The sequence below is a fragment of the Rutilus rutilus genome (genome assembly GCF_951802725.1).
Source record: "Rutilus rutilus genome assembly, chromosome: 18".
Taxonomy (NCBI): domain Eukaryota; kingdom Metazoa; phylum Chordata; class Actinopteri; order Cypriniformes; family Leuciscidae; genus Rutilus; species Rutilus rutilus.
In genome coordinates this window covers 2,286,293-2,305,998 of record NC_140231.1, presented here as the reverse complement: position 1 = coordinate 2,305,998, position 19,706 = coordinate 2,286,293, and the positions used below count along the sequence as shown (strand labels likewise).

Below are 19,706 nucleotides of genomic sequence, written 5' to 3'. Positions count from 1 at the left end.
GTTTATGATTGTAATACTTTACTGCATCTTCTATCAGACAATCATTTGTGAGGCAAAATTCAATCAAAAGTGAATTTCAACTCAACTAGGGCTACAACAAATCAATAAAGTAAACAATCACCATTGAATTTGCTGACTTTACACATCAAACTTTTAAAAAAAGTGAGGCAAAAATTGGGGTTTCGGATGATACTCTCATCCAGGATTCACTGTCGAAACCATCCCTAAAATTAAACACCACTTATAGCTAGGGCTGTAAATCGGACAGTTCATCACAATAAAATATGATATTGATTCTCTAAGTCAGCGATACGATATTTCCCGGGAAAAATTCTGCAATACGATTACGATTCGATTCAGGGCTATTTCGATATCTACCATTAAGATATTATGTGCCAAGTTTACACAACGAGTTATTTTTATGAACTCACAAATGCAACCAAAATATATAATATGAACGTTTAGAGGCGAGACACTACAGGTGAATAGGGTAAAACTTTTAACTAGCAGATATCACCATGAAAATTTCCCAGTTGATTACCTACATTAAGATTAGAAAAAAATGTATTACAAGTTTTCTGTAATTTAATGTTTAAATATGCAAATTAGGCAATATCTAATTAAATATGCGCTAATTTGCATATATTTTAAATTGGATAAAGCCAGGTTAAAATAAATTTTTTCATTGTGTTCACATATTAGATGGGAAAAAATGACAGAGGGATTTATGGATATCTACTTTTGTTATCCTGTAAATCAGAATATACTGTCAATAGCCTTAAAAAATGATTTTCGCCATGATTTCTGGAATAAAATGTTATATAAATCAGGCTAGGAATAATATATTTACAAATCCCTCAGTAAATGTCTTCATAATATAACTAGGTACAAGACTGGAAAGTTTGGTGTATATAGGTGCTACTGAAGTGGAGATTTCGGACTTGGAGAATGAGAGAAAAGTCATTTTGAGAAAACGGGCTTTAAAGATTTATCATCAGCCAATGAGATTGCGCATTCAGCCCTTTTACTTTCACGATTGGTTGCTGATAAAAAGGAAATGACCATATTTGGATCCGACAGCATTGTGAGCTTTCCAGTGGTGCATGTGATGACAGGGTGCAGGCAGCGATCGCGGAGCAGCATGTTGATTAAGAACGCAAACTTTTGTTGAATTTATGAGAAATCTACAGACGCAAACAGACAAAGCGTAATAAAATAAAGACCTAAATGTGTATTTCGGACTTTTTTTCACCACAAGTCTGAAAGAAGACATGTTATTGAAGACAAATATCCAGAAATCTCAAAATTGACCAGTAAAAAACCCCAATGTTTTTGCCTGCCGTGTCTCGCCTTAAACTCTTTGAAAATTGCACAGCCTCTCCCATTTGGGACATTTCCAACAGAAGAGTTCATTTGCAAAAACAGATAACTGTCAATCAAACTGCAGCTGGGTTGCTTTGATTAAGTAATAATAACAATTATAAAAATACAGGTTACTTACTAAATTAAAGTTCATTCAAAGACACACCGGCAGACAGTATGGGGAGTAGGGCTGGGCGATAAATCGATTTTCTCTTTAACATTCGCCAACGCTCCCCTCTGGGCTCCCGTAGCTCCGAACAGGCTCAGCTCTTCCCCCGCGCGTTTGGCATAGAGATACACAAACAACACGGCAAGACCGCGGCAGCACAAACACACCCGCCAAAAAACAACCTACAGTCTTACAAACTGAATCCGCAGAGCCATCAACTCTCACGAATTCACCGTGTGACTCACGCAATCGTCACTTTTTAAACGCTCTCACGCAACACATCCATTTTCTCACGCAGAGAAAAGTCGCGAAGCAAAGAGGACACTGACACCGACAGACAAGAGAAGGTTACTATTGCTATGAAACAAAGTCTCAGATTCAGTCGATTTAATTACGAAATTCAAACAATAAACACCGTTTTGGCGCTTGACAGATCGCTGACAGAGTTCAAGCGGCACGTGAACCGATCATCTGTTACTCTTTACTACTAGTTAATAGTAGGCTAAATAAACACGAAGGATCAATAGGTAATTTGAAAGATACAGTTCAACTTACCGAAATGAAATAAAATCGATCGATCTGTGTTTTTCTACTGCGGAAATAGGTCTATAATAACAGCTGGAGGACAATACGTCATGTAAAGTTACTTTTACCTCTGGAAAGCCCATTAATGACCATAGCACGTTAGTTGGACTTTAAAATAATTGCTGTAGAGAGTAGTATTTTGCTAAATATGATAACTATATTACATATTTATTATATTTTTACCTATATATATCATTAAAATATTATAATGTTGAACTTATTATAAAAAAACACATTATATTTAATTTGAGATGTTATTTTTAACCTTTAATAATAATACCAGCTGAAAGGCCTTTAAATTAACATGTATCTACTGTACCTAGTATTTATCCAAAGGAATCGATATTGAATCAAGATCAGAATCAAATCACAAGAATTGAATTGAAATTGTGAAAGCAATAATAAAAACAATAGCATAGCCTACCAGTCATTGTAGACTACCATGTAAACATTGTGTTGTCACTAAACTTAATAAAATTCTGTTTAGTTACCAAATCAGGGTACCCCCAGGATCCTCCAACTTAAATTCAAGGCTTTTTAAGACCTTTTTAATACCATTTCAAATGAAATTCAATGCCAACTTCGTACCAATTCCGACAGAAGTATGAGGGGAAAATGTCAAATCTGTATACATTTTAAACATTATACATTAAACTGTATACATTAACAATAAAACATTTTATTTAAATTATCAGTCATATTTAATACATACGCAGCAGCGTTGTAGCGCGCACGTGTGTAGGCCAATGTTAATTTTGGCAGCCATTTTTGATTTAGTCTTACTCTTCATCTTCAGACGAAAATGCTTATTGGTCTTAGTCACATTTGAGTCATTCTGCCTTTCATAGTTTTAGTTGACGAAATGTGTTTGCATTTTTTGTCAACTTTTAGTCATTACTTTTAGTCAAACTGCAGTTACTTTAATTTTGGTAACTATTTTATATGTAGTCTTTAGACAGAAAATGTCATAATTATTCTCTCTAGGCCAATTCGATTAAGCTTATGAGAAATTAAAATTAAGCTAACAGGCTGTATTGACATTGCACTCTTTAGCAGTAGCACTTGTGCAATTCTACATATCCCTTTTCCTTAGTTCTCCAATTTTTTAGAGTGCCGTACCCCCTCTCTTCCACGACTGCAGTCACATCTTTCCATTAAGGGACAATATTTGCCCCATTTAATCGATTTTTCCATTTCATTTTTCACCTTTATAATAATAAAAAAAAAAATAATGTTTTAAATTAAACAATGTTCAATAAATATTCAATGTTAAAAAGCGTTTAATATTAATAAAAATATGACATTAAAATCGCCAGTAGGTGGCGGTAACTCATTGTCTTTGTCAAAGCCACAGATTTTGTTGCAAAATAGAGCAATAAGCCTGTTTAAAATTTAGTACATCACTTAATGTTACCCTTTTTTTTTTTTACTGTTGTATAAAATCAATGTCACATTTGAAATCGTGTGGATAGTTGGGAAACATTGCATTCTTGCTCGCATAATGATCAACATTAAAAACACTGCTGTATATCAGCCTGCATTTTGATCGCAGATTTAGTCGCACAAACAGCGCAAGCGGCTCGTGACAGATATTCTCAAATGAAGATCGCTGAACTCCAGCTTGTCTGTGTTTTCAGATCATCCGCGCTTCTTCAACAATGCAGAGAGAGCGCGCGTGGATGGTTGTGGCCAGATACTACTGAAAAGACCGGGTAGAAAACATGCTCTTTTAACAGAAAAGCTCTGATTAGTAACCATCGTAACGGGTGCGCGCGCTTTCGCGCGTTCTTCTATGACTTCTATAGGTGCACTCAACGTTACGCGACTAATTTTTAATTAGTCTACATTAGTAACAGCTAATTTTGTTACGGTATGAATTTAATCATAGAAAAGGCAAAAAAAATTAAGACCTTTGTAACGAAATTCAAGACTTTGTATACCAAATTCAAGGCTTTTAAGGCCTTAATTTGAGATTATCAAATTTAAGACTTTTTCAATGCTTCTAAGACCCCGCGGGGACCCTGCAAATGTTTTGACAATGACAATACACTTTATTGTGATGTACATTTTTTTCCCACGTTCCCCACCAATCCCAATCCCTTGTTGTTTCTGATTGCACTTTAACCCCAAGGGGAAAATCCAAATCAAATCCCAGAAGGGAAATTCAAAACAAAATAAAGTTAAAAATTGTTTTGAACAATTTCTTTGTCATCTGCAGATTGATTTTAAGTAGGGGAAGGAAAAAAAAAATCGATTTAAATCGTAAATCGGATTTTTTGTGAAAAAAATCGGGGATTTTTTTTTTAGGCCATATCGCCCAGCCCTAATGGGGAGTAAACGAAAATGCGCGCTTTGGCAGAAATGTGTAGACGGACGTTACGTAAGGATGAGGAGAGTGTTGAAATAAAGGTACCGCATATCGATATTTTACGTGTGGCATCGTTAGACGTTTGATCGATGCATCGATCCATATCGACGTATTGTTACACCCGTACTTATACCCAGTATCCCCAGACTAGCTTCATTTGATACCTCAGGGATCCATAAGGCACAGCTGACGTGGACCCACTTCGTTCCACTGCGAGTGGGTTTGAGAGCTCCTCCTCTTCTGGGACAGAGCAAACATTTGGCCTGCACTCCCAGAGCACAGGTCCGGCACAGCCAGTTCCCCTGCGGCACCTTCAGGATCCCGTAACACGCCTGCAGGAGGAGAAAACAGTTCTTCTCTCAACACAACCAATAATGTGCACAAATCAGGGGTGTGTTTCCCGAAAGCACCGTTAGCCAACTATGTTCGCACGTTCAAACGTTATCATCATAGTTCAACGAGTCTGTGTTTCCCGAAACCATCGTTCCAACGAACATTCGCAAACAGCATCTCAGAGTTGTGTGTGTGTAACGGCAGATCTCCTGTGGTTAGAAGAAGAGTTTCTAGTGTTCATGACATGTGGACTCAATAAATCCTGATCTTGAGCAAAATAATCAAGCTGACATTCAGTGCAACTTGTGTCTTTAATTTAGAGTACATGCAAATGTCATTTACGTCTTTTAGTAATAAAACTTGTATGCTAAACACTGCAACATCCTGTAAAAAGAATTGTCGCTCTTGATTTTATGGTGACTTTAACTCCAGCGCTCAAGCATTAGCAGTAGACTCAATAGAGACAAAGCGACACGCATCATAAACAATGTCTAAAAGCTGCTATGTGACAAGGTGTAAACAAGCTAAAGAACCCAGAAATACGTTTTTATAAGCTGTCGACCCCAAAAAACGAGCGTTTAAGGACACAAAAGTGGATTCAGGCTGGAGTGAATGGGCAAACTGTGGGATCCTGACACTCAGTGTGCACTAAAAATACACTACGTGTGCAGTAAACATTTAGTCACTGGTAAGTCAAATATACAAATGTCAAGTTTTATAGATTATATTTCTGTAAGCTAAGCTATCCGGTCGCCTCCAGTGGGCGTAAGTTAGTTCTCAGAGTAATATGACACGCTGTGCTCTCTCAAGTGCCTGTATCCACTCTTGTGTCTTAAACGCTCGTTTTTTGAGGTCGACAACTTATAAAAACTTGTTTCTGGGTTGTTTAGCTTGTTTGCTGTACACCCTGTCACACACAGCTTCTCGCAATGCAAAGTCAATGGAGACGGTTGGATTGTTTCCCCCCCGGTGTGGGCGTGGCCTAAATGTGCTCTGTCTCTATGCAATGTGGGTAATTTGTTTGATGGAATACCTGGTGCACACAAACGTTGCACTTGTCGCAGAAAACCATCTCGTTGCTGTCCTCCCCCTCGGGCGAGCGGCACACGTCACAGACCACGTCCTCGTCGTACTCGATGCCCAGGCCCTCCTCCGTCTCGATTGCCCGCTGCATGTTCTGCTGACACCGGCTCTCCAGCTCCAGCACAACCTGCTCCATGGTGAGCTCGTCCAGCTCTGGCAGCGCTGAGGACACACACACACACACACACAGGTGAAGAAGAGAAGAGGAGAGGTGAACACAGGACACACACACACACACACACACAGGTGAAGAGGTGAACACAGGACACACACACACACACACACACACAGGTGAAGAAGAGAAGAGGAGAGGTGAACACAGGACACACACACACACACACACACAGGTGAAGAAGAGAGGAGGAGAGGAGAACAAAGGACACACACACAGATGAAGAGGAGAGGAGAGGTGAACACAGGACACACACACACACAGGTGAAGAAGAGAAGAGGAGAGGTGAACACAGGATACACACACACACACAGGTGAAGAGGTGAACACAGGACACACACACACACACACACACACACACACACACACACAGGTGAAGAAGAGAGGAGGAGAGGAGAACACAGGACACACACACAGATGAAGAGGAGAGGAGAGGTGAACACAGGACACACACACACACACACACAGGTGAAGAAGAGAAGAGGAGAGGAGAACACAGGACACACACACAGGTGAAGAAGAGAAGAGGAGAGGAGAACACAGGACACACACACAGGTGAAGAAGAGAAGAGGAGAGGAGAACACAGGACACACACACAGGTGAAGAGAAGAGGAGAGGAGAACACAGGACACACACACACACACAGGTGAAGAAGAGAAGAGGAGAGGTGAACACAGGACACACACACACACACACAGGTGAAGAGAAGAGGAGAGGAGAACACAGGACACACACACAGGTGAAGAAGAGGAGAGGTGAACACAGGACACACACACACAGGTGAAGAAGAGGAGAGGAGAACACAGGACACACACACAGGTGAAGAAGAGGAGAGGTGAACACAGGACACACACACACAGGTGAAGAAGAGAAGAGGAGAGGTGAACACAGGACACACACACACACACACACACAGGTGAAGAAGAGGAGAGAATCGGGACTCTAGTGCTGCACCGAATCACAAAACTCAGCACCATTGTATTATTAAGCATTGTATTATTCACATGACTCGTTTACCACAGTATAACTGATAACACCTAACTGATAAAAGTTCAAACATTATTAATAACAAGTGAACAATCAGTAATAAAATAAGAACAAATACACAAATTACAAGCAGAGAATAATACTAAATAACAAAGTCTAACAGTAGTGTTCATATTAGGGATGGGCATTTTTCAAAAATATTGCATTCGAATATTCGGGCTCATAAAATTCGAATATTCGTTTATTTAAATGACGTTTAACGAAAAATAAGTTTTTTTTAAGGTAATTTTTTTTTTAAAGTTTTGTCACCATTTCTGAAGAAGCTTACGATTAGGCAATATACACAACAAGCTTACAACGTGTTAAAGTTTTCTTTTAATTGAAAACATTAAACAGTAGGCCTATGTGTAAAAAAAAAAAAAATAAGAACAAAAGGATATAAGCTCAAGCAGCGCGAACGGAAAAAAACGCCTAATAAAGCAGAGTAGCAGATTGCGCCAGTTATCATACAGAACGTACATACACTCGAGTCAGCATATGATTATCGTGTTTATATTGTTTCACGTTTATGTTGAGAAAACAATAATATCCACATGGAGGGACGCCGCCAGCAATTTATGCTCGAGTGAGAAAACGCGCTGCGCTGACAGACGTTTCAGAGAAATAAAGATAACGGTGTTCTAGTTCTAAGTTTCTAACAGCACCTTGCGTTTTCTGTTCTTAAACCTCTCTCTCAAAGAAAACTTAAAGGAAGAATATACCTCAAAATCATTTTACTATTAGATAAGTTATCATTTCGGATCACTCGCACGTAACAGCTGCGCTTACCTGCAGTCGTGATGCAGTGATGGACAGCTGTCTTTCCTCAGTCGACTGCTGTTTGGATTTCATGTGATTTCTCATTGTGGTGATGATATTATAACTCCAGATTAATTAATTAATTTGATCAAAAGTAATTCCATTTTGTAAAATCATTTAGTAACCTCATTTTCGACTAGTAATTCCAAACTTCGCGAGGCAGACGACGACATTATGATAAAATACAAACAACTTGTTAAACGTGCGCCACAGTGCCACCCAGTGCATTTAATTATAACTGCGAGTTAGTGCTTGGGATTTATCAGGGATTCACTGCATTTACGACCCGCAAAGTATTTACGGCTTCATAAATGCGATAAAATTCGAATAGTATTTTATTTTTCGAATAATAATTACAGATCGAATCGTGCACATCCCTAATTCATATACAGAAATTAATAATTAAGCCTAAATGTAAAATAACACTTTGTTCACTGTAGGAATTAAATATAGGTTTATCTTTGTTAAAGCTGTATTTTGTTGTTTTATTAACATTATTGACACATCAGTAATATTAGTCTGCTGTCACTTTAAGACAGAATACACTGACAAACATCGAGTTTCTTTCTCAACTGTTCACTGATGACATAGCCGAGGGAATGCTTGTTCAGATGCGCACTGTTCAACATGATGGTTTTGAACTGCTTGAAATATGATTGGATATAAAAAAAAAAATTTGGATTTAGATTTATCAGCCAATATATCGGTTATCGGCTTTCAAATATAAAGAATTATTGGTTATCGGTATGGGCCAAAATGTTCATATTGCTGCATCCCTAATGTGAAATATACTGTACCTTCAAGGGTCAGAGAGTGGGGGTGTGGGGTGTGTGTGTGTGTGGGGGGGGTCCCTTTTGTTAGATCATGCTACTTTTGTTAGATCATGCTAGTTCTTAATAATGCTACATTACATTATTTTAATAGCCTATTCAATTGTCATATGTAGAAACTTGCATAAGCCAAGACTTAAAAAGGCTTAAAAGTATTGTTAGTTGATGTTAACTGTTGCGTAGGACAGTGTTGAACCGTTAATGTAAAGGCTACAGTGTTTCAGATCCATTAAACATGGATAGACTGACCTTCTCAACTACTCCTAAACTAACTTTTCTTCGCTGGATAGTAAGAAAAGCCCGGTTCATAACACTGCATTAAGTTACACTTCTTTAATCATTCAGCAGAACTGTCGAATACATTTCAGACACTTCATGATTATGTTTTAGCTCCTTTCTTTATCCATGCCATAAACGCGTGTCCTTGAATAAGCTGGGTTTTACTTCGACTGCTCAGGTACTGTCAACGGAATTAACCATTTCAGAGCAACTTAAAATCAGTCTGAGCTGTAGAAATGTAGAAACTATACTTTCATACGCACATGTAATCTTTTAACGCTTATATATTTAAAAGCATTGAATCGAATTGTGATTCATTTATCATTTTGAATCAATTATTGACCAGAACAAATGATTCACGATTCAAAAATGCATGTTTCAAGATTGTCAGGATTTGTAATCGATGCACTGTTTCGTTTCACCCCTAATAGAAATGCATGTGACTCGACTAATTCCACAAAGAATTCAAAGTCTTGTTTTAAAATAACAAACTTGCATCGTTAAAGAAAAATGCTTTAGATGGTCAATAAATCTTACCTAGTTCTCTGAATTCAGTATTAACCAGTTCAAGCCAGGCCACATCCAGATCATCCAGATCGTAGCGGCTCAGCGGCTCAGCGAGACCATGTGACTCTCCGAAGCCAAACTCTGACTGGCCCCGGGTTTGGATCGGTGAAAAGAATGGGATTCGACTGACCTCCGGAAGCTCCCTGGGGGGAAAACACACACTTCAATGCCCACACAACTCATCCTGCATGCATCAAGTCTTCAAAGTTTCAGGTTCAGGTTAAGCTCAGAGGACAGGACTTTTCACTGTGATATGTGCATCATACTCCGTTGCTCACTTTACAGATCTCGTCAAGCAGAGACATGTGTGCCCTAATACTATACATATATTAGGGCTGTCAAATAAAAATTCTTATTTAGAATATTCATCGAATAAAAAAAAAAAAAAAGCAAATGCAAATGCATTCAAGTCCGTGTGTCAAGAGGACAATGGTTTTATTTTGTGATCGGCTGTTTGTGTAATGAGCGCTCCCACACCGAACGCGAATGTTCTGCGCCGAAAAAACGACTTATTTTTTCCCGCTTCGATGTCGATTTTTTTTTTACTTTTGCGGCGACAGAAAAGGCTTCAGCCAATCACACACTACCAGGACAACGATTTGAAAGACAATGTGTGGCGTAGCATTTCCAACCAACTCGGTTATCACGACTGTGAGTGTGTTGTGTGATAGTTTTAGTCTTTGTATAGTCCTGTGCTGTGTAGGCTAGCAGGCTAAACTACATCTGGGATAGAAAGCTAACGCTATTATCGTCAAAGATAGAGACAGAAAGGAAGAAAGAAAGAAAGATGGTTTGTTAGTACCAAAGTTTGAAGAAGTATTAAAAGCTTGAAGTTTGAAGGTTTTTAGTTTTAATTAGTTTAAGTTTTAGTTTAGTAGTTTTAAAAGTTTGTAGAAGTTTGAAGGTTTTCAGTTTAGAAATATTAGAATGGAAAATGAGTCTCAATTGATTAGAAATAGTACATAGAAGGGCAGCTAATGGAGTCTAATGAGCCTCTCCAGCTGTCAACATTTGACTTTAGTTTGGAGTTAGAAAGAAAGAAAGAAATATTAGTAAGAGAGAGAAAGAAAAAGAAAGAAAGAAAGAAAGATAGAAAGAAAAAGAGAAAGAAAGAAAGAAAGAGAGAAAGAAAGAGAAAGAGAAAAAGAAAGAAAGAAATATTAGTAAGAGAGAAAGAAAGAAAGAAAGAAAGAAAGAAAGAAAGAAAGAAAGAAAGAAAGAAAGAAAGAAAAAGAGAGAAAGAGAAAGAAAGAAAGAAAGAGAAAGGAAAGAAAGATTAGTTAGAAAGAAAGAATGATTAGTTAAAAAGATAGATAGATAGATAGATAGATAGATAGATAGATAGAAAGATTAGTTAGGAAGAAAGAAAGAAAGAAAGAAAGAAAGAAAGAAAGAAAGAAAGAAAGAAAGAAAGAAAGAAAGAAAGAAAGAAAGAAAGAAAGAAAGAATTTTTAATCTTTCTAAACACGGTTTGTTTACTTTGAAAATGTAACAAAAATGTAGTGAGATTATTTAGGGCTGCTTTTAGTATCTATACATTCTGTGTGTGATATCTACAGCTTCTAGTCGAATGATTTTAACTTGTTACTTCGTGTGTTACATGTAATGTGTATTGACGTCACAAAACGCACTGTGTTTAGTTGAAGACGCAAAAAAACTGTGGAAAACCCTCAGGGACACCTGTGTGGGAAACAGGAGAGAGGAACAGGAAACCAAGAGTGGACATTAGCTCATACTCCCCTTCAGACTCGCTGTTCTGTAAGATCGGGTGAAAACCTTCTTTTCTGTCTTTTAAAGAAAATGAAAAGCTCGTCTTCACTGGATGATGATGATGATGATGATGAAGTGTCCATGTTTTCTCAGCTGTCGGCGCGAAAGTTTTGGAATGTTGAAGCTCTGAACGTCACAGACGTCGCAAATTCGCGTCGCAGCTGATGCTATTCGCTTTTTCGTTACGCTTTTCCATTACGCGTCCGGTGTGAAAGGGCCTTAACGCGGTGTGTTTCTGTTAGCTTATCCAGTACAGCTTATAGCCCAGTACAGCTTATAGCCCAGTACAGCTTATAGCCCAGTACAGCGCGGTGCCGATCAGTTGCTCATTTGAAAAAGGTTCCCTGGTGATGAAAACACTCTCAGGTAGCGGCAAAAGTCGTGCAACGACACACTTGACCAAACCTGCACATCGGTCAGAGCTGCGCGCGCGCGTGTGTGTGAGTGTGTTACATCAGCTGAAACACAGTCAACAGAAAGCGCTCAGCACTCGCTGCAGATACAGATGAGCGTCTGGTGTTTTTGACGAACAATATGTAGATGTAGTGAGTAGAAGTGAGTGTTTCATGTAGTTCAGTAGCGTCTGTTGAAGTGTGTTTTCTCAGGTCACTGATGCACAAACACAGCTTTATGCACTATTGTAGCCTAATTTACACTAAAGCACATTAAGGAAATTATATTTTATTTAAGAACAATTGTTTAAAAAGTTAATGCACTTTAAAAAGTGAATGTCATTTCATCTCAATAACAGATGCGATGCTTGAGTTGGTTTATATTTGCTTATTGCGCTCGCTTGCGCCCTCTTGTGGGATGATTTCATACATTAATTTCTTATTCAAACTAAATCCTGTCATCCAGCATCTCCTCTTCCTCTTTCATCCTCATCACCAAACATGTGTTTTAGGTGGACAGATCAATACAGGACAAAGAACATTAAAAAAAATGTAGGATATTGGAACATAACAATGTGTTTTCTGTTCACCAAATGCTTTTTAATCTTCGCTATTGCTTCAATGCAAATGAACAAGCGCGCCGTTATTTGTTGTGTAGTGACGTGTGTGTTCAAGTGAGCCAGATATGAGCAGATTCTGCAATACGCTGTATTTAATATATCATGACTCACGAGTTGAATATTTTCGCTAAATCTGCGCAGATTTGTCTTGTACGAACTTCCAGCAAAGTGAGTAAACAGAGATTTGACAGTGTTACACGCCACAGTTGGTTTTTACCCGCAATTGGCGGGCTGGAGGGTGTTCATTTCAAACCCTGAATATGCACATATACTCTGACTAGAGCGGGGCGATACATAAAAAAATTTTATATCTCGATATTGTCGAAATTTTACGATATTCGATATATATCACGAAATGTTGCTTTTAAATAATAAAAGACATGATTTTCTTTTGCCCCCATTGAAAAACAAGATAGAACAGCTTTTGTTACAAAGTAAATACAACATGTTTAGTGCAAATTTAAGCAGTTAAATTAAGTTAAGTTAGTTTTACGATCTCTTTATGAACTTTTTGAAGCGGTAGTTGCGTAGCCTGTCAATGGAGGGACAGATATCTCTCAGATTTCATTAAAAATGTTCATTTGTGTTTAGAAGATGAATGAAAATCGCACGGGTTTGTAACGACATGAGGGTGAGTGGCCAATTTTGGGTGAACTAACTTTTAAGTCCCCGTGAACCGGAAGTTGCAAACGACTTTTCTCCAGTGTTGTGACGTATTTCCCAGTGAAAGGGAATATTGAACCGAGGGCAGGGTTTGACTTCAGCGCTCCTCCTCTCCATCTCTGCTCATAGCAGACTGACGGTTTGAGGAGTGGTTACGCGTTTCCCAACCCAAGCCGTCAAACTGACGTCATCAGAGAAGGAACGCCATTCCAGACCGGAAGTAACTTTTCAGATTTTGATTAAAGATTACCATGGCAAACAATTTTTTTTTTCTGTGTATTAACTTGCACAGGTTAAGTGTTCACCACAAGACTAGTAATATGCCCTAACAAAGTAAATAGGGTCAATTTTGATTTCATGTCGACTTTAAATTCAAAATCTAGACCAAGTGATCACTTACTGCTTTTTATGTACATTATTAACACATGTAAATGTGACTGAAGTTGTGCAAAACAAGTACAGAAAGTGCGTTCTGTCAACTTTTTACATGCATGCAATTCACAATTTACACTGTGCAACTGGGTAAAATAATTAAAACGGGATAAGTTTTTCACAGGTTTGGCTCGTCCATAGATCGGAAGTGGTCACGAAGTGCGTTATCTGATGAAGCTTCTGTGACAGCTGTTCGCCAGCTTTAAAATGCAGTTTCGGGAGCGCATGTATCAGTAGAAACCCGGTAGTATTCTCGAACGACCGTGCTTCCCTCCCTCATATCGACTAGTAGCCTAGCTGTATCATTTCTCCCGATACCGCCCTCTGTAACCGGTAGGCGTGGCTTGGGAGTGGCCTCGTAGAGCAGCGAAGCAAGTGCATTCTGGGAGTTGTTGTCTTTCATCCACATGAGCCAAAAATACATGTTCAGGCTTTTCTCAGTCTAGAAGGCTCCAACTTCTAAAATAAATTTCACATTTCTACATAAATGAGCCAATTTAAATACACATTCATCTTTCCAGCGGTGAAATATCCCTTTAGTTTTGATTTATTTCCCCAGAAAACAGGACATGATATCTTATGGCATTTTACTTTTCTGGCAAATGCATCTTGATTTAATTTTTTTTTATATTTGGACTGGAAACAAGACAAAAATACTAAGTAAGAAAAGCATATTTTAACTCAAAGCTGGCGGGACCTCACCTGACCACGGGCTGGGGAATGGCCTCCAGGCTGGCGGGCACCTGCACACCCTTCTCCCACTCCTGCCTCCAGGGGTCCGACAGGAAGCAGAACTCCTCCGGGCTCAGCTGGGCGGAATCAGGCAACTTCATGGCTGTGATGAAATCGGTCCGAAACACCTGAAAGAACACGACGACATTGGCAACATTCATCACGGATGTTTTCTTCTGGCATTTTCACCGGCACCGAAGCAAGAATTAAATACTTTGCCATTTTCTAAGCAATTACAAAAGCACTTAAAGATGACCTTCACTAACAATCTTCCAGACCTTTCATAAGAACACAACAGATCTGAAGAACTTGATGTTTAGGACGGATGAATATTATTAACATTAAATCACACATTAAAAACCCCTACAAATACATCAAATGTTCAATACTCTCACATAAATCAAACAATATATAGCATATAGCTATTCTCAACTGCTTGATTGTTTAGCTCTAAACTGCTGAAAGTGGACAATTAGGCATTAGGATATTACCAACATTAACGTCACGTAACTGTATGCATATACTCATTAATCATTTTTAAAACGTTTTATTGCAGGATTGCTTTTAATTGACTTGTTTTGTTGTTTATTAATTCAGTGTTATATCTTTTTTTGCTCTCTACTTTGTGTTTTAAGTTATATTGTTGTGCTTGCTTGTGTTGTAAAGCGCTTTGAGAATGCAATTTTAAAGGCGCTAAACAAAATAAATTGTAGTATTATTTATATAAAATGACTTTACCTCACTGAAAATCTTGCCATCCACCCAGTAGATTAATCTGTTGATTGTTTTTTTTATATACAAATCTTTACATTTGGCTTAATTTGGATTAAAGTTGAAATGTAATAAAAATGGACAACTCCTGTTTTTTTTTATAGAATATTGCAGTGTTTATTCTAAATTATTTATTATTGTCTTAATAATGTTGAATCAGAATAAGTTCCTCTTGCAGCATCTCTTCTCTTCTCTGATGACGAGGGCGGGGCTATAACCTGTCACTCACATGAGATCAGCCAATAGCAAATCACAACCATCCAATCAATTCCGCACGGACACAATCAAGCTCCGCCCACATTTTATCTTGTTCCAGAAGCGTTTCACTCGTATATACATTTCACGATGACTTTAAACTTGCGTGAAACAGTGTTTCTCACCTCAGATGGTTTCTTCTGCTCATGGCGTACCCATGTGCTATTGGTCCCTGTGTTCTTCGAAGACCGTGACCAGGTGGTCACATGACCTGCAAGAGATTGAAGTGTCACACCTGAACGCACAGAGAATTCAATCATCATTTACTCGCCCTCATGTGGTTCCAAACCTGTATGACTTTCTTTTTGGTGTTGCAATGATATGAGGGTGAGCAAATGACAGAAATTTGAGGTGAAAAATAAATTACAATAAACTTTCGGCATACTTGACAAACATCTGATGATAACATTTCCACTGAGGTCAAAGTAAAAAAAAAAAAAAACTGATTTAATCTTTCCATTTAAAAAGAAAAAGTATTGTTTGACCAGTAATTCAGTGAAAGGTGTTTTCATTGCTTTTAATGTTAGTTAGCACAGAATTGTACTGACTAAATTACTTGTTGCATTAATGCATCATATTTAATACAAATTTCAAAGGCCTTTAAATTATCAACATGATCAAAACTCCACTGATAATCCTGTCGCACACAGTCTCCTCCAGTCCTTCTGTCTCTGACTGAGAGTTTAGACTCTTTTCTCAAGTAAAGTCTTTTAGTGTAATTGTACAATCGTCCTCCTTCAGCTCGTGTGTTTCTGCTGTCAAATCTGCTCTGATTATATCAAGGAAACATAAGAATACCTTTGATATTGTTAGTAATATTTCAGACGGACGCAGCTTCGGTTTACTTGATTATCCACACATCATTTTTTATCAAATATGATCATAATGCTTTTGAGGAAGGTTTATTTGTTTATCTCTCCATCATCATTGTATTGCATTGCATTATGTTTTAAGCTGCAGAGCTTTGATCATTAAACTATTCAAAAATCATCTTACTAAGACATTATTTGCAGATATTGATATTTATATATATATATGCATTTTATGTCAGTATCTGCTATACTGTTATAAAGATCTCATTGACTTACATCACAAGCATCAGAATTACATCTCACTTTTTTTCCATATAAATACCATTCGAGTACCTATAGATTGTCAAGAATAAACATTATTTACATCCATAATTACTATTTTATAATATTCTAATCTTATAGTAATCATTATTATAACTACTGTAATATAATATTCAGGTCGGCTGGGTTTTAAAAAACTATCAAAAGTACAAATATCATTTCGCATGTCATACTATTCCTGTGCAACATTTGCTTGCAAAGCCTTAAAGTCATGTAGACATGCAAGATCAATGTGAAATAATGTACACTGTAAATTAGGGCTGCACGATTTGGAGAAAATGTCATATTGCGATAATTGAGGTCAATATTGCGATTGCGATATGCGATTTAATAAACAAATGGTTTCATGAGTCGACTTGCTTGGTTCTCAAGGAAAATAAATGCACACACAGATTAGTGATAATCTGCCTAAAGAAAAAAGTTCTTTAGTCGAGAGCAGTGAGTGTTTTTCTCTGTTCCCTTTGTTCTTTGATTAACTTTAGCGACAGATATAATTAGTGGCTACTGTGTACTGTCCCTTTAAGAGCAGCCGCTGCTGTCAGAGACGCGGATCTCACACGCGCCTCATTCTCTCACGAGTCACAGCTCTTCACGTTCATCATAAGACTACTCTTATGTTATGAAGATACTCGACAAAAAGACATTTTGGCATAATTGTGTGTTATTCGTTCTACCGCGAAAGATAACTTGATACTGGCGCGCTGTCTGTACGATACTGGCGCGCGTCTATCTGTGGGTCGTGTGTGTGTGTGTGTGTGTGTCAGGAGGACATTCACTGACAGCGCATTCTTTCTTGTCTTATCGCGCATGAATGGTTTAAAAGCATTTGCATGAATAAGAGCGGGATCATGTAACACTAGCCAAAGGATGCCAAAAATGAACAGATGCTGCGTTAATTGCGTTAACAGCGCTACTTTGTTTATTTAATATAAAATCGCAGCATTTTGCGTCATATAATACGATTAATCGTGCAGCACTACTGTAAGGTTATAAATGTTATGTTATGTTATAAATCATATAACATATGATAAAAGGTTAACAACAAATGTCCTGTTGATTAAAATGCTGAATTTGATGTTACATTGTGTGTGTAAATGAATAGTCTTGGACTTGGTGCTGAAACCCAAAGCACAGGACAATAGAGACGCCAGAATAACAATATTCATGATTCTGAAGCTGAAAATACTGAATTATTGTAGACGAATATGCTTGATCTCTGTCACTGACTAGATATATTTATAATAATGTAGGACACTTTTACTGGTAACATCAGACATCTGGCATTATCAGGACACACACATATTCCCCCATTGCATTATTATACATTATATTCAACATTATAGTAGTTTAATGTAGAACTGACACTAAACTCTTTTAGTACTTTTTTCTCACACAGTCATTTCTATTTTGGGTGAATTATCCACGATACATGTTGCATTTTTGTATTGCGATATATTGACACACGATATATTGTTGCACCCCTAAAAACTACACACTCGAGTGCAGCCGAAGCCCTGTGAAACATTCACTTGCTGAACAGACACAAACTTTCTCCACGCGTAAGTAAAGCTCTGGCTGAGGAGAAGCCATGTGTTTTCCTCCATCTGTGTGTATCACTCACTGTCAGTGGTGTCCGAGTCGTTGCTGCTGGTGGAGTACTTTCTCCTCTTCATCTCACTCTCCATCTGTCAGGGAAGAAGAAGGGATGAACAATATCAGACCCTGTGAAGATGACAGAAACACATGCAGTGTTGAGCGTGTGTGTGTGTGTGTGTGTGTGTGCAGGGAGGAGAGGAAACACTTCACTGGCTGTTGGCAGATTAATGTGGCCATGAAACAGGGCTTTCCCTCTCAGTTCATCACTCTACGAGAGACTGAGAATCCCACTCGCTGGTCCAGATGCCTTCACGACATGATTTAGGGGAAAATCTAATTGCAATTTATTTACATTTTAAATGAAAATATTAGGGATGTGCGCTATATCAGCTACTAGGCCTATATATGATCACTATGATATGTGACCCTGGACCACAAAACCAGTCACATGTCGCACGGGTATATTTGTGGAAATAGCCAACAATACATTGTATGGTTCAAAATTATGGATTTTTCTTTTATGCCAAAAATCATTAGGATATTTAGTAAAGATCATGTTCCATGAAGATATTTTGTAAATATCCTACCGTAAATATATAAAAAATGTATTTGTGTGAGTGAATGCTGCACAATCGCCAACATGAACAACTTTAAAGGAGATTTTCTCAATGTTTCGATTTTTTTACACCCTCAGATTCCAGATTTTCAATAGTTGTATCTCGACCAAATATTGTCCTAACAAACCATACATCAATGGAAAGCTTATTTATTCAGCTTTCAGATGATGCATACATCTCAATTTAAAAAAAATATGACATGTGACATATATGATAATTTTTTTTATTATTTAAGAAAATTCGTCCGATATAGTGTTTGGGACATGGCTTTTAATAGTGAGACTTTTGTTTTTGTCACCAGGCTCTCAAAAATAATATAAATATTTGGATTTAGATTTATCGGCCAATATATCGGTTATCGGCTTTCAAATATAAAGAATTATCGGTATCGGCCAAGATTTTCATATCGGTGCATCCCTATAAAAATTTAAATGTATTTTAAATTGCGATTTAACATTTGGTTTAAACTAAATTCCAGGTTTGCTGTGCTTGATTGTAGGTCTGCACAATTTGGCAAAAAAATGTGTGATTATGCATCAATATAGCTTTAAAAAAAAAAAAAAAAAAAAAATATATATATATATATATATATATATATATATATATATATATATATATATATATATAATGATTATTACTAAAAAGAATCATGAAACTTATACAATTATTAAACTTCTACAACATTTAAAAAAAAACATTCTATGAAATGTTTTTTTTTTTTTTTTTTACACAAATTCAGTGTTGTGTTTTTGCTGGTAATCAGATAAAGAAATAAAATATTAATAAAAAACATTTTAAATCATGAAATTAAAAATGTTTTGGCCAAACAACATTCTGCACAATTTACTTTACTGTTACTGCGGTAAAACAATGGTAGGGGAAACACTGAATGCTAAACCGATATATCGTGCAGCCGTAACACAGGGCATACTAGACTAAACCTTTTGGAGGAAACTTGGGAGGCGGCTGAGCATTACTCTCACACATCTTAGCATGTGTACGTGTGTGTGCGTATGTATGCATGCATATATGTGTGCGTGTATGAAAAAAAGTCTCCTGATTAAAAACTGTGCAACCCTAGCATCACAAAAATGACTTGTATTTGTTCTTTCGTTTGTGACTTTTCTAGTA

General features: G+C 37.5%; 1 protein-coding gene and 1 long non-coding RNA gene across 3 annotated transcripts in view; one reads left to right on the top strand and one right to left on the bottom strand.

The window, feature by feature from the left end:
- The window catches only part of LOC311276886, a 374,569-nt gene that overhangs the window by 198,321 nt on the left and 156,542 nt on the right, over positions 1–19,706 (top strand). The window lies entirely within an intron of this gene.
- jade2 (jade family PHD finger 2) overlaps positions 1–19,706 on the bottom strand; it is a 49,515-nt gene that overhangs the window by 21,028 nt on the left and 8,781 nt on the right. For both annotated transcript variants that reach the window (XM_084386868.1, XM_084386867.1), the window contains exons 2-7: positions 17,984–18,047; positions 15,355–15,440; positions 14,174–14,331; positions 9,565–9,737; positions 5,851–6,062; positions 4,649–4,816 (exon numbers count right to left, since the gene is read on the bottom strand). In XM_084386868.1, the coding sequence (XP_084242994.1) occupies positions 4,649–4,816; positions 5,851–6,062; positions 9,565–9,737; positions 14,174–14,331; positions 15,355–15,440; positions 17,984–18,047 (861 nt within the window). The remainder of the gene's footprint in view (positions 1–4,648; positions 4,817–5,850; positions 6,063–9,564; positions 9,738–14,173; positions 14,332–15,354; positions 15,441–17,983; positions 18,048–19,706) is intronic.